Source organism: Syngnathus typhle, linkage group LG11 (assembly GCF_033458585.1).
Source record: "Syngnathus typhle isolate RoL2023-S1 ecotype Sweden linkage group LG11, RoL_Styp_1.0, whole genome shotgun sequence".
NCBI classification, from domain to species: domain Eukaryota; kingdom Metazoa; phylum Chordata; class Actinopteri; order Syngnathiformes; family Syngnathidae; genus Syngnathus; species Syngnathus typhle.
The window spans coordinates 4,708,681-4,722,736 of NC_083748.1; the positions used below are offsets into that span (position 1 = coordinate 4,708,681).

At 39.7% G+C, this 14,056-nt stretch overlaps 1 protein-coding gene across 1 annotated transcript in view; it reads right to left on the reverse strand.

Annotated features, from left to right (window-relative positions):
- Positions 1–5,798: 5,798 nt before the first annotated feature.
- Positions 5,799–14,056, reverse strand: part of atp2b2 (ATPase plasma membrane Ca2+ transporting 2) — a 41,215-nt gene continuing 32,957 nt past the window's right edge. Inside the window, exons 19-23 of the mRNA XM_061291530.1 lie at positions 13,343–13,556; positions 13,007–13,218; positions 12,746–12,853; positions 12,190–12,372; positions 5,799–6,657 (exon numbers count right to left, since the gene is read on the reverse strand). Coding sequence (XP_061147514.1) covers positions 6,346–6,657; positions 12,190–12,372; positions 12,746–12,853; positions 13,007–13,218; positions 13,343–13,556 — 1,029 coding nt within the window. The 3' untranslated portion in view covers positions 5,799–6,345. The remainder of the gene's footprint in view (positions 6,658–12,189; positions 12,373–12,745; positions 12,854–13,006; positions 13,219–13,342; positions 13,557–14,056) is intronic.

Consider the following 14,056-nt stretch of genomic DNA (forward strand, 5'->3'; position numbering starts at 1 on the left):
TTTTTTCATTGGGGGGGGTAACTCTAAGGTTCACAGAGGACCCCTAGAGTTGAGGATATGTCAATACAGCCCATCATACACACCCACTCATTTGTTCTCGCCTTACATGACCCCTTCTTTGGTTGCGAACAAATAAAAACATCCGAAATGTCACTACACGATACATCTACAGAGTTGTTGCAATTCAAGTATCCCAGATACATAACAGCTATTTATTTACATGCTAGGTAACACACCGTTAAGTGTCTCAAATACATAACATAGCTATTTATTTAAATGCTAAGTGACACTGTGCCAGGCCTGCTTTAAATCAACCTTTGAATGCACCATCTTCTATTTGCCAATGCATTTCCACCTATGCAAGCATCCATATACTAACATAGAACATTACACACGAAACGCCACCAATGTTGGCCCATTGTAAAGGACTGTCAGTTACGGCTGCTTCTTTTTGGGCCAAAAAGGAAAGCAGCGGGATTCAACTTGGGGGCCCAGTGAAGGGGTTTTCTTCCTGGAAAAGAGTCCTCGCTCATGGACTTGAATGCACCCGGGCGCTAATCTTCCGAGCTGTGGGAGCCCACTCTATATTCACACGCAGTGCCGAGCTCCCCCACCCCTCGAGCAGGCGCAGTTACGCATGCTGATGCTATACTGTGCGCGCAAATGTAAAAGGAGGTAACGCACGCTTAATGCCAACATGGTGAGTGGATCGAGATTGGCGTACACGGGTTCCCAATCAGAGAAAACCCAAACACATGTCATCATATTGGAAACATCAAGGTCAACGTCCACAAAGTCTAACAAGACAAATTATGGCAAAGACACCAACAAACACAAAAAAATAGGTGACCTTAGCTTATTCTTTAGCGTTAGTGCCCGAGGTCAAAGTTGAACAGCAAATAGCTCAAAACTGAATGTCTTAAACTCCATCGAGATATACCTCATTTTAAAGCGTTTGATGAAGAATTTCCAAATGAGGGAAAACCCTACTTAAAATATCCACTTAAGGTCGGTTAAAAAATTCATTAAGTCACATCTCATATTAAAAGGCTTAGTGTGGATTTTCAAAATATGTAAATGTATTGCCAATTTGTATTTATTATGATGAAAACTGGAGAAAACCATGAATATCACCCTCGATAATGTCAGCAACTAAACAAGGTAAAGATCAACATCCAATAGAGTCGTCCCTCATCTTAAAGGGCTTGATGATGAAACTATTTATAGAAATCCACCAGCGTCTGTAATGGTGAGCTACCGCCCTCCAGTGGATTTGAAACGTAAATTTCCAGTTACACAACCAATAAAAATGCTCAAGGCTGTGTCCTCTATAAATGACCCTCCATCCTACACCACACATGCTCACATCCCGTACAGGCCTATCAAAGCAGCTCAGCATGCTCAGCACATATGTGCATTGCATACTGCCACATCTGCAATGTGGCCATCGGCAAAGCAAAGAAGATTAAGTCGAAAAGTCCTCCACTTCAAATCAATCCTCTTTCAAGCCACTTAAGCGCTATGGGACCATCAGCAACATTAAGTCCTCAGGAGGAATGTGATATTTTGTATCGTTTATATCGTTAATCCCTAACGCTGTACTTAAAGTGTCCAAGCGGAACACATCCATCCATACGTTCGAGCCCCCCCCCCCCCCCCCCCCTTCATCCATTCCCTTTTCATGTTTTGCTTATTTTTTCCTGGAAATCTTATAAATAGCACATACTCAGTTGGCCATCACACCCATTACACGTGTAAAAAAAAATTAGATACACATTAAAAGTCTTTAAATCTTTAAAGGCTATATTATGAGATTTAGTGAAAAGGTAAATGAAAAACTAACAGTGTTTGAGAATGCTGCACACTGTTACGGACCTTCAGCTCCGAACTGATTTGCCGGTGTTAATAGTTAGGCTGATGTTGCTGAACAAAAAATATTTTTTTCTTTAAACCAAAAAGGAAAAGAAAAAGAGTTTTGGAGCTACAGCGCCCCTGTAGGGTTGGTGGAGCTCACATAAATGTTAAAAAAATTCAAAATAAAAGAAATAGGGTTTCTAGTTGGTTGGAAATCAGTCTAAGGTGTACCCCCCTCACTCCCTGAATTAGCTGGGATAGGCCCAAGAACACTTGTGAAGTAGAAAATAACGTTTGGGGCTATGGCGCCCCCTAATGTCTTGGCATAAACATTACAGCCTTAAAGTGCATTTTTCATAAATGATTGCACTGGTTCAAGAACCCTGTAATGACAAACAAAAAATACATAGATTTAAAAATCAACTTAAATACTAAAAATAATACATAAAAACAATAAAATAAGGAACATAAAGAGAAATAACAAAAAAGTGCCTCTGGATAAACCCGAGATCTGCCTGTTTTTATATCTTTAATTGGAGGCAAGTTATATTTGAACTCCTCTTCAAGATAAAAAGCAACCAAGCGCAATCCACAGAAGACTTCACATATCAGGCGCATAAATTGTACATGTATCAAATTCTTTGACATGCATCTTCTTAAAAATACTGGTAAATGTTACCTCTCTTGTCCTTAAAAGGGAACCGTAGAAACACTGGTTTATGCATCACTCATGTCCACATAATATGTAGAAAACTAATACAAAAGCAATGAATCTGCGATATTGCTAAAGCACATTGAATCAGACGAGGACATGTGACACGGGGCCAGGACACACCATGCTGGGTCATGCTGCTCTGGGAGATTTATTTAGTGATTTTTCCATATTTGTTTTTAATTATGTTTCTTTTCCACTTGCGCTCTTGTCAAGGAGTGTCATGAGTGGGACAGTCAAGCAGCAAGAGTCACAGTTGATTATCATCATCATGAGCATCCTCCCCCATAGTATCAGAATCATTTGTCATCATCATAGAAGTTTTTCTCAAGCTAGAAAATTAGTTTACATCACATGTTTAACTGATTTTGGAGAGCACAAACATTCCATCAACACACTCTAGGATTAAGGGTGGGTAACAATCTGGGGAGGGAAAAAAAAGCATGACTTTTTGCATAGTATTAATTGAACAAAGACATTGAGTTCTTTATTTACAATTATTGTATAGATTTAGAAAAAAAAATAGATATTGTTTAAAAACATGATTAACACTCAAATCACTTACCCAATAAATGGCTAAGCATGTATGCCAAAAGGTCAGTTAGCTTGTTGGCATGTGTCTTTTTCTTGGTTCCACAAACTGCATGCTGCTAAATACAGTACATTGAGGCAGGTGAGAGTATATTGCAAGACTTTTCAGTGATATCATCAGCGGTGGCGGCGTGTGAAAATAAAATGCAAATCGCACATTTTGAGGTGCTTTTGACTGATTGAGTTTCATTATTGATGCATGACGGGAGACATTATCCAAGTATTGACAGTAGAACCTCCAAAGAATGTTTGATCAGCGTGACTTATTAAGTCTTGACAGATTATCCCCTGGAAAATAAAGTCCATACCTTTAGTAAGCTATAAGACTAGCAAATGGAAATAAAGGGGCCGCACGAATGTATTGTATTGTATTCCCAAAAATAAATCCATAACATTTAGAGTTACAGTAACACTCCATTACAAATGAGTCATGCTACCAATGTAACAGTGATGGCAAATGTTTGCTTGTTTAGGGCGCTAATGCTGGCTTAGTATTGCTCGCGGTGCTATTCGGTTGAAGATGGATGTGTTGTCGTGGATTTCAGATGGGATAGGATCCAACTCATGACAAGCAGTATAGAAAATGGATGGATGGGTCAGTTTGACCCGCAACATAATATGATGCCTCTAGGTGACAAAAAAAAACATCTTCCCATTATCTCCTAAAGCATGGCTACTTTTACTGTAGTTTTGTTTTATTGTGTGTCCTATGAGGAGAAATGACTTTGGAGGTTCCACTATGGAGTGTTTGGCTTTTTTTTTTTTTTTTTTGGCGGGGGGTTGTTTTTACAGACAATCAAATAAATAAAAGTTATTTGTATCTTGGTCATCTTATTTTCCAACAGGCCTGAGCTGACTAGTAAAGCTTGTGCACCTTCTCCACACAGGATCAACGAGAGGATAGGCGCAACGAGATGGGACATCTTGGAGAGAAGATTGTAAGACTAAAGTGTATTTATTTAGTAGAAAAATGGTTATGATTTGCATAATGAGCCTAGAGACCACACCACGCTTTGCCAGTGACTTGAGTCAATAATAGAAAGAGTACAGGCTTTTTTTTAAAGTGGCCTTTTCCTTCTGAGTGCAAAATTTTGGCTTTTTTTTTGTAACGCTCCCTCTGCTTATCGTGTGAATCGGTCAAAGCACAATAAATATTACAACTATACGTGAGCACAGCTGAGATGCTAGAGTACTGTATATTCCGTGACAGCAGGAAGACAAGCTTTGTTAAAACACACAAAAAGCACATCTAGATTTTACACCACGTAGGTTGCCATTCATAACCAAATAGTGCATAAAAAGTATTTTTTTCTTCTTTTTTGGATGTCTGTATATATGTTTATGTACAGTATATAGAAAAAGAGTGAAAGCAACATTCCATTTTATTATTTTCCCCCTGGAGATGTTTAAAAATGGCCTACAGCGCTGTGAGTCTGTTTGTGGAGGAAAATTAATTAAAATTAATTTGGATTAAAAAAACAACAACACTATAGCTCAACTTTTAAAGACAGAATAATAGTTATAAAATGATTTCTGTCGGTGGAAAAAGCAAATGAGTAAAGGAGCAAGTTTCACTTAGCAACATGAAATTTGGTCGGCATAACTAACATGAATAGACCCACAAAAAAAAGAGTCAAAAGCCCAAACCCAAGTGACATAGGAAGTCCGCCATTTTTTCAGTTGAAGCAGACATTTTAGCCATTTTAAGAAATCTTTCAAAGGTCAACTACCCTTAAAATTGTGGTCCAATTGATACTGAATTTGATCAAAGTCGACGAGAGAACCGGGTGATGGTAAATTGGGAGCTTTTTGAGTTTTTGCCACAAATATTGATTTCAAGATACAATAGGCCTGCCATTTTGGGTTGAAGTGAAGTTTTTTGTTGTTTAAAAAATGGCCTACAGCGCTGTGTGGATGTTAGTGTCTCTTAGAGGAAAGCCATTGAAATTTATTTGGATTTGATTAATAAAAAAATGAAAACTACCACCATATTTCCCACTGACATTGTTTAAAATTATTTCAGTGAGGTCAATAAATGTTACCTTGCTAATGTGACTCAAGCAGATCATTTTGAAGGTCCTCATGGTGACCTTTAAATTGGAAATAAAAAGTTAGAAGCAGCACTAAAAGAATGATAATAATAATAATAATTCATTATATTTGTATAGCGCTTTTCAAGAACCCAAAGACGCTGGAATTATTCCCCGGGTCCCCGTGGAGGCCTTTCTTTAAAAAAAATAAAATAAAATAAAAGGCAACTCCATTCCAACAATCAAAAAGAATAATACTAAGATTCCACATTTACTACCATTACAGTTTGGTTTCTTTTTGTTTGTTAATCCTCTAAAAATATCTACAATATTTCACAAGATAGCAGGCAAATTCCAGCTCATTTTTTTCCCTATTTTCCCCCCCCCCTCAGTTTATTATTATTTTTTTTACATTTAATTTTAACCCTCAGCAATAATAACACATCATGTGAGCTTCGGCGTCCCTTCTTCTAGAAACCAGGAAGTATATCTCTAAGTGGTTTGTAAACAAATTACATTCTCTTTTAAGACATAAATAAGTCAAAAGTACTTTCGAGCCATTCCAAGCAGGAACAAGGCAACATGCCGACAAACAAAGATAGAACTCTCTCTACTGTAAATATATTTATGTGTTCATATTTATAGAATATAATCCCGTAAATGCTCGTAAAACGCCGTTGTATTATTTTTGCGCTCCTCTTTTCTTTTTTGGATGGGTGGTGGGGTGGAGGTGCAAAGCTGCTGTGCAAGTTGAGCCCTGGCACCCGGTCACATGATCAAATGTCATGTGATCATGCCACGCAGAAGGAGGAGAAGAAGAGGAGCAAGATGTCCCTCACGTCCACCGCAAAAGAATCCAAACGGGAGTGTAGGGGTAGAACCCTTTGAAATAAAACTCGGGCAATGTACGTTCATGCAGGAGTGACAATAATAATATAACAATAATATTAATCTGAATATAATTACGAGGAGAGAGATGGTTCCAGTATTTGTCTTCTGCCTCATTGTCGTCAGTTTGCTCCATCGCAAGAGCGAGACAACCACAAATGCAAGATGGCCGTTTCGCTTCTACTTAATCTTTTTTTTTTTTTTTTAGGGGGGGGGGGGATCGTGCGTACCGATTACTTAAGGAGAGATGAAGGTTCTGAAACCATGAGGTTAGAGACTGGTCTCCAAGCTGTGCAAAGGGCTGGCGGGGCTGGATGATGCCGCCGATTTACTGGTGTCGATGGTGAGGTTGATGCCGCTGTCGATTGCGTTGTTGTTCTTGTTGGGCGACGTCGGCTGGCTAGAGTACTTCCCCCTTCGGCGAGCCGAGTCGTCGTCCGTGTCGTCGATGAGCGGGATGTTGGGCGTGGAGTCCTCTATCCTAAACTCGGGCTGCGTCATGAAGTTGTGGATGGAGGTGCGGGAGTCGGGCTTCTCCAGGCCTTCGTAGAGGGAGCTGCGGAATGCGTTCACGACGCGGATCTGCCGTGGGGGGGGAGAGGAGCAGATGAGGGGATTAGGAGGATGTGGGACGGCGGGGGCGCGGAGGGATGTGAAAGGAGAGAGCCCTTCATGGATGAAGTCGGAAATCCCGGCTCATTATGGTAATACATAGCCGCTTTATTGGTGTTGGGTCAAAAGGTTACTGGTCCTTTTCATGCTGAATCCAGCAAAGTGGGACATTCACAGATCGAACATGGGTTGTTAATTCTTTCATTCAGGTCCTTGTCAAAGAATAGCAAGTTCTGCCAAAATGTTCAACAGTTGGACAATACCATTCAAATGTTTTTAGGTCAAATTAAGTTCAGATGTAAAGGTTAAAGTGAATTTTAGCTGTATTTTGGAATTTTATCTGAAAGCCCCATATGCGAAATTTCTATCTGTATTTCACATTCCTAAAATTTGTAAAAAAAATATATATATATAAGAAAAACAGTACAGTCTGTCATTGTTTCATAAATGACTTTTTTTTTCATAGAATAATTTTTTTGTATTTTGGTGATTTTTATTAGGAATACAAAATAAACATAAAGAGTGGTACATTATTGTACGCATATGACCCGGATTACGAATAGTACCTTTTACTCACTAAATTTTCCAATAAAAATGTTCGGAACCCGTCTTGGCATGGATTCACGGAAGGCTCAGATTGAAATCACCAAAACCCCTTTGCTTCCCCAAGACCAATATGGCGGCTCATCTTTGTGACATCACATCAACTTCCTCCATTGAAGCTTGTTCATAAGGAGGCAGGGCGAGGGGAGGAGGTCTTTGCTGTGCTTTCACAACAGCACTAAACAGTTCACTCAGGTTGGAGACGTGCACTAAAGGAAAACTGTGAGGAATGTAAAAATCACCAAAAAAAGAACTAAATGACACAAATGCCTGTTATAAGTATACGCGTTTAGTCCAATGTGCTGTATACCTAGAAACAAGCCACGTTAATCAACGTAATGCTCACACACAAAAAAAAAAGGAAATAGATAAAATGAATAAATGCGTGGTCGTCGACCACCATTTTGTATCCCACCGGGCACCCTCCAGCTGTCGGCATCAAAAATAATTTGGTTTCTTTTCACACGTTCTACACTGACTATCTGCCCAATCTAATGTTTTATAACAGTGATTTTTACAAAAATAATGTTGATTGACACTGTATTCATTATTATTGCATCTCACTGACAGAAGTTTCTAACACAGTAGACTTTTACAACTCAATTTAGCAAATAGAAAGGAAGAATAAAAAGAAAAAAAAAACTCTGAACGCTGTTTCACAAGTTTGCACACCTTCTTATAACCGGAAATGCTGCTGAGTCCGACACACATTCAAACTCATGTTAATTGAAAAGTCTTCTATTTCGAGGAGTGACACCCGCCCCCAAAAAATAAAAAAAACTGTTACATTACATTATTTTACAGTGTCAATTACAGCTGAATAGTAATATTGAAGTTTTAGCTCCACCCGTCATACACACAAATGCCATTTGTCGATCAATCCAAAGAGTTAAAAATACTCTGACAGCAGCGGAGAGACGACTATGAAGCCATAGTCTGACACGGTGGGATACAATTCTGAAGAATATCACATGCAAGTTGGAGGAAATCTGGTGGACAAGGTCAGTAAGGAGGAAGGAGGTTAGATCTGAGCCATCCAATCAGGTGCTCTAAAAACCAAACCAAAAAAGTACCGGAGCCAACTCTGCTGACTCTGCATCCACACACTCTGCGTAGACATATAGAGCACAGGGTGGTCCCAAACAAAAGGAGGGCAGGAATGGATTCCACACATACACAAGCAGTGCAGGAGGAGACAACTCACAGCAACATCAAACAGCACACGCATGTTGTGAGATAATGAGCAAACATCGTCATGTACTGTGACGACAATAGGGAAGTTCACACAACCGACATGCAACAAGACAACAAGTAGAGAAAGTTGACACAAAACATCGATGGGAAGAATAGTTCATTTAATGTCTATTCTTTTAATCAGGTCTGACGGTCTCAACTCCATGCATGGACTGGTAAACATTCAAATAAGAGCTTAATCAGTCTGTTAGGATAGTTTAATTTTGAAACGGTTTAATGTGCAATGTTGTATAATCTTTCAAATTATGGTTATTTTTTTAAATGTGTTCTTGAGGCCGCCCAAAGCATCAGATTATAAAAACGTTTTAGACGCAAAGATATTGAAGAATTTGCCCCTCAAATAAAGTCTACAAAATAATTTGCTACACTGCTCTAAATGTAATATTTGTATTCAGAAAATACTTTTACTAAAAATAAATTTGAAAATCATCATATATAATTCAACGAAAAAAATTAAATGCACATTAGTTTATTTCGAATTTTCAGTTGAGTTTTTAAATCAAATTTAATGAAAACCGTAGTACAGTAATACACTAATTACAGGATTACTTTTACTTTTTTTCTGTTGAGTTCTTTACATTTTAAAGTAAGCGTTTATAATTTGAAACACTTTAAAACGTGTATACATTAAAAAAACGCAGGAAACACAGTAAAAGCAATATGATTATTATATTAATATATTCAAAAATACCTGTCGCAATTTACATTTTTACCCGTTAAAAATAATGATCATGCTAATGATACTATTAAATGATGGGTCCTTATAATAATATATGCTATGTATAATCAATTTATCAGTCAAGTTTTGGATCCTCGTTAATAACTAGTCATCGAGTGTTATCGAGACTATCATGTGACAGGATGTCTAACACGTAACGCCGATGGAGTGTTCCAAGTCGTCGGGACGTTGAATTCGCCAATTGTCACCGTGGCTGCAGACGATGTACCCTATGTGTCTGTAACCATGGCGACATGACACTCAATTACACGACAACATGAAGCAACAAGACGGGGGTGAATACATTTTATGGTCGCTTCACATTTAATGTAAAATTGAGAAAATACGAATAAGAGTAAATAAAAGCAATGTCTGACAAAGGAAGGCATTTTAGTTAGCAGGGTATTATCTTTACACAATGTATAATTGCTTTGGACCTCAAATAAACCATCACCAAGTGAGGATCAATTAGAGTAGTGTTAATTAGTAGCACATCTTAGCATTACCATAGTTCCTCTCACCTGTTGACACCAATCAGAATTTATGTCACTAAATAGAACAAAACTGGACACTTGTTTTTAACCTAATACCATTGAAAGAATTATTTCACCGCCAATATGATTAGCATGTTAGGGATTTTCTTTTTTTAGATGAAATAAGACGAAGACCCTTAAATGAAGTAAACCATTGCAGCTCATACTTGAATGTTTACCATCAGTGAAATTAGTTTGAGTTAGCGTCCGTCAAGACATAAACGGGTCAGTTGGGATGCCAGTGGTAATAGGTAGTGGTCGAGAGGTGGTGGTGGGGTTGAATGGGCATGTGGGTTGTCGGTTTTATGGGAATATGAGCAGAGGGAGACAAACTCACAACCTGAAATGTCACGCCGTGGGTATCACCCTTAGTCCCGCGCTCCTAGCACTCTGAGGAAACAGACAACACATCGACCAATGAGAGGACAGTACACCAGAGCATGGAAGGAGATTTGAGATCCAGCGTGAATAGCAACAAGACAGAAATATGCAAAGAAAAAGCAGAAGAAAAGCAGAAAATTAAAAATAACGTTTCAGGGACTACACCCCCACCAAAATACGTCCGATTGGTTTAAAGAAACTGGAACCTCCAAAGTGGAAACCATTATTTGTAAAACTAGTATTAATGACCAAAGGAGTGTTTTCGGTTACATTTTAGAATTTTATCTGCCGTACAAGTGTAATAACAACTGTTACATACAAATGAAATAGAGCAAAACTACCTTTGAAAAACTGACAAGACTACATCCTTTAAATGCTCACTAAGATTTGTGAAGGTAATTTTCAGTTACACTTTTTGGAAGCTCCTTGGCGGTTTTAAAATGTTTAGCAAAGTACAGTTGACCTCATCGACCGTACTTTATCTTGTTTATTAGCTCAAAAGCAGACCAGTACTAGCATTCTGCTTTTGATCAATATAACTATTGAATAATTAGTCGCCGTAGAGGTGTCACTTTAATTGATTATTTGACAATTAATCGCAAATTAATTGCTTCGTATTTTAGTTATCAAGAAATCGTCTAGAGATATTTTTTAATTATAGATTGTTACGATTTCATGCTCGCAAAAGCAATAATTCTCCGATTTCGCTAGTCACTGAAACACTGATTTAGGCTCACTGAGCTGATGTCTGAAATGTAAAGGCATCTATGTTTAAAAGTGTTGAACTTTTGAGGCTCCACCATGTTTTTAGTATAACGGGGCTGATGTCCCTGAATGCCAGCAGACAGACAAGCAGACTGACAGAGTTCTGACTCACGGCCAGTAGACGGAGCAGCAGCGCTTGTAGGAGAAGAAAGGGCATTGGACAAGGACACGTGACTAGGACTAGAAACATTGGTTACATCCTGGTTCTGGCTGGTAGTGGACGATTGGCGTCTCAGAGCTCCCGCCCCCTGAAAGGAGGTGCCGCTCTTGAAGGTGTTGACTACTTCGATCTGCAGGAAGGAAAGAGCGGAACAGGAGAGGACAAATGGCAGCTTGGGGTGAGCGCGGCGAGTCCAAAGACAACAACAAAGCACAACATGTCCTGATTGCGATGAGACGAGGCTGAAGGTCAGGGAGTTTCATCACCTCGGGAGAAGGGTCTGGCTGTGAGCTTCTCAGCCTGACCGGCAACAGAAATACTATATATATTTTTAGAATTTTTATTTGATTTGTCAACCTGACAGTTTTTTTTCTTTAAACCAGATTAAGGAAAATAAAGGCGAGTGGTGTGCAAATACTACAACAAAGTTAATGTCATCAGTTAATCATAATAATTTGACTTAATTTCATTCACTAAAATGTGTTATCTTTATCTTTCATTTATGTGAATAATTATATTATTATTACTATTATTATTATTATTATTATAGTAACATATTACAATCTCACATGAATTCATTTGAGGAGCAACTTTCTAATTTTGAGGAGCAATTTTATTCTGGGGACCTGACACAAGGCTTTTATTTAATAATAAAGATAAAAATCTGTTGAGCTGTAAATTTAATAACATATATTTTGCAGTCCTCAAAAGTTAAAATCAAACCAGGCCTGTATTCTGACCTTTTTTTTGTAATTATCTTTACGGTCCCTTGCAGGACATCGACCTGTGTTACCATGGCGATGCAATAACTTTACCCTGGACCATCAGCGACATACACAGTGAGATGAAAGCATTGAGTGCACAACAGTCAGATTGTCTCGAATATCACAGTGATCATGGTCTGTAGGGCTCAGGATCCAAGGACCATCTTCTTGGGGCTTCTCGTGGGTTCACGCGAGAGTCGCGTGTCTGTGAACTTATCTTGAGAGCAAATATTTTCCATTACAGAGTAGGGTAACAAACATTGAACATAATTTAGACTAGGTATGAGATGTCGTGTAGCGTAAAACTGTAAGTGAGCACCCCACCTGAGTCTGAATCCGGTTGAGTCCCCGGAACCAGAGGATCTGGCCTCTCCTCAGCTCCCTCTCCGCATGGTCGATCTCCTCGTTATCTTCGTTTACGTCCTCCTCTTGGTGTTCGTCCTTTTGGCTGAGCTGGCCGGCCCGCCTTAGGAAGCGTAGCTTGCTGTTGGGTATTGTGGCGATCACCTGAGACCCGCAGAGATGCTGACGTTTACATTGTGTGTGTGTGTGTGTGTGTGTGTGTGTGTGTGCGTGCGTGTGTGTGCGTGCGTGCATAGATGTTACATGCAATTAATAAATGTGATTGCTAGTATAATCATTCACACTGATTTGCTTTGCAATAAGGCGTATTAGCTCCCACTGCCTGAGCTAGGATTTTTTCCCTTGAAGTGGGCCAGGGGGTCCGCAAAAAAAAAATCTACAAATTCAAAACGTACTTCAAAAATGCATATTTTTAAAAATTATATTTTTCAGATGATAAATCCCGAATATGAGCCCTGTCATGGATAGGGGCGCTAAGAATTGGTGCATACAAATTGTGATGGGTTTTGTTTGTTACCTGCCCCCACACGAGTTCCCCCAGGCCGAGGAAAACACACCACATCCATTTCTCCAGGTCCAGAGGTTGGCAGCTGAAAGGTTTCCCTCCAAACTGTACAATTATTATCTAACCACAAATAAAAATAACAAGGACACAAAGGAACATGTTTAATATTTGTATATTGTGTACAAATGAATTCACGCGGTCAAAATTTGTTTAGGAATTTTACACGCATTGGTTCTAATTGACTACCAAAGAATAGTGAAATAACTAACTTACCTGTACGGCGAAGGTGCCGAAAACGATGGAGCAGAAGATGGGGTTCCTGAAGATGCCCTCAAAGACGTTGCGCTCGCCGTGTATCTTACGGGCGTTGATCTCATTAAAGAGCTGCATCATGACGAAGGTGTTGAAGATGATGGTGTAGTGCTCCGAGGGAGGCGCGTGGAGGGGGGCGTTGCGCCCGCTGTCAATGTCAAAGATCTGCTCACCTGTGGGAGGAAAGCAAAGTATGAAGTCATGCTATCTATGCAAATTAATCCGAAGGTATTCAACCACGTGCCCAGCAACACTCGATGACCCTAAGTGCAGTGTGAAAAGAGCTTTAGCACCTACCGACGAAAAGGAGGAGAAAGATGACGACGAGCTGATAGACGCCGTGTCCCAGAATGTTCTTGGTCATGGTGCTGGAGATGAGAGGCTTGTTGCGTCCGTATGGCCTCCTCTTGAGCAGGGACTCGGTGGGGGGCTCGGTGGCCAGGGCCAGCGAGGCGAACGTGTCCATGATCAGGTTGACCCAAAGCATCTGGACTGCTTTCAGGGGGGAGTCCTGACAAGCAGAAGATGCACGTTAAACCTCCATCAAGTCTAGACATGATCATGTGATCATGCTCAATATGGCAAAATGTAGGACGTATGCTGTTTTATGGCTAAAGGGGCAGAATGGAGAGCAAATTGTTTGACTTGCTTCATTTGTTTAAGATTAACAGCCACAAGTTGAGACCGGTTTGTGCTTTAGCTGCCCCCCAGATGAGTGCCCCACTAAACATAGTCGTGGAAAATGGGCTATTTTAAGAAGCTCTTAATAAGGCCTGTCACCTGCTTGTGTGGGTTTTCTTCAGGTACTACAGCTTCCTCCCACATACCAAAAACATGCATGTGAAGATCATTAAAGACTTGAACCTGTTAATGAGTGCGAATGCGAGTGTGAATTGTTGTTTATACGTGCTGCTGTCGACAGGGACAAATTGTACCCGGCTTCTCGCTGAAAGTCAGTGTGATTATGAAGGACAAGTGCGTAAATGAAGTACTGTAAAACTGCACTGCTGC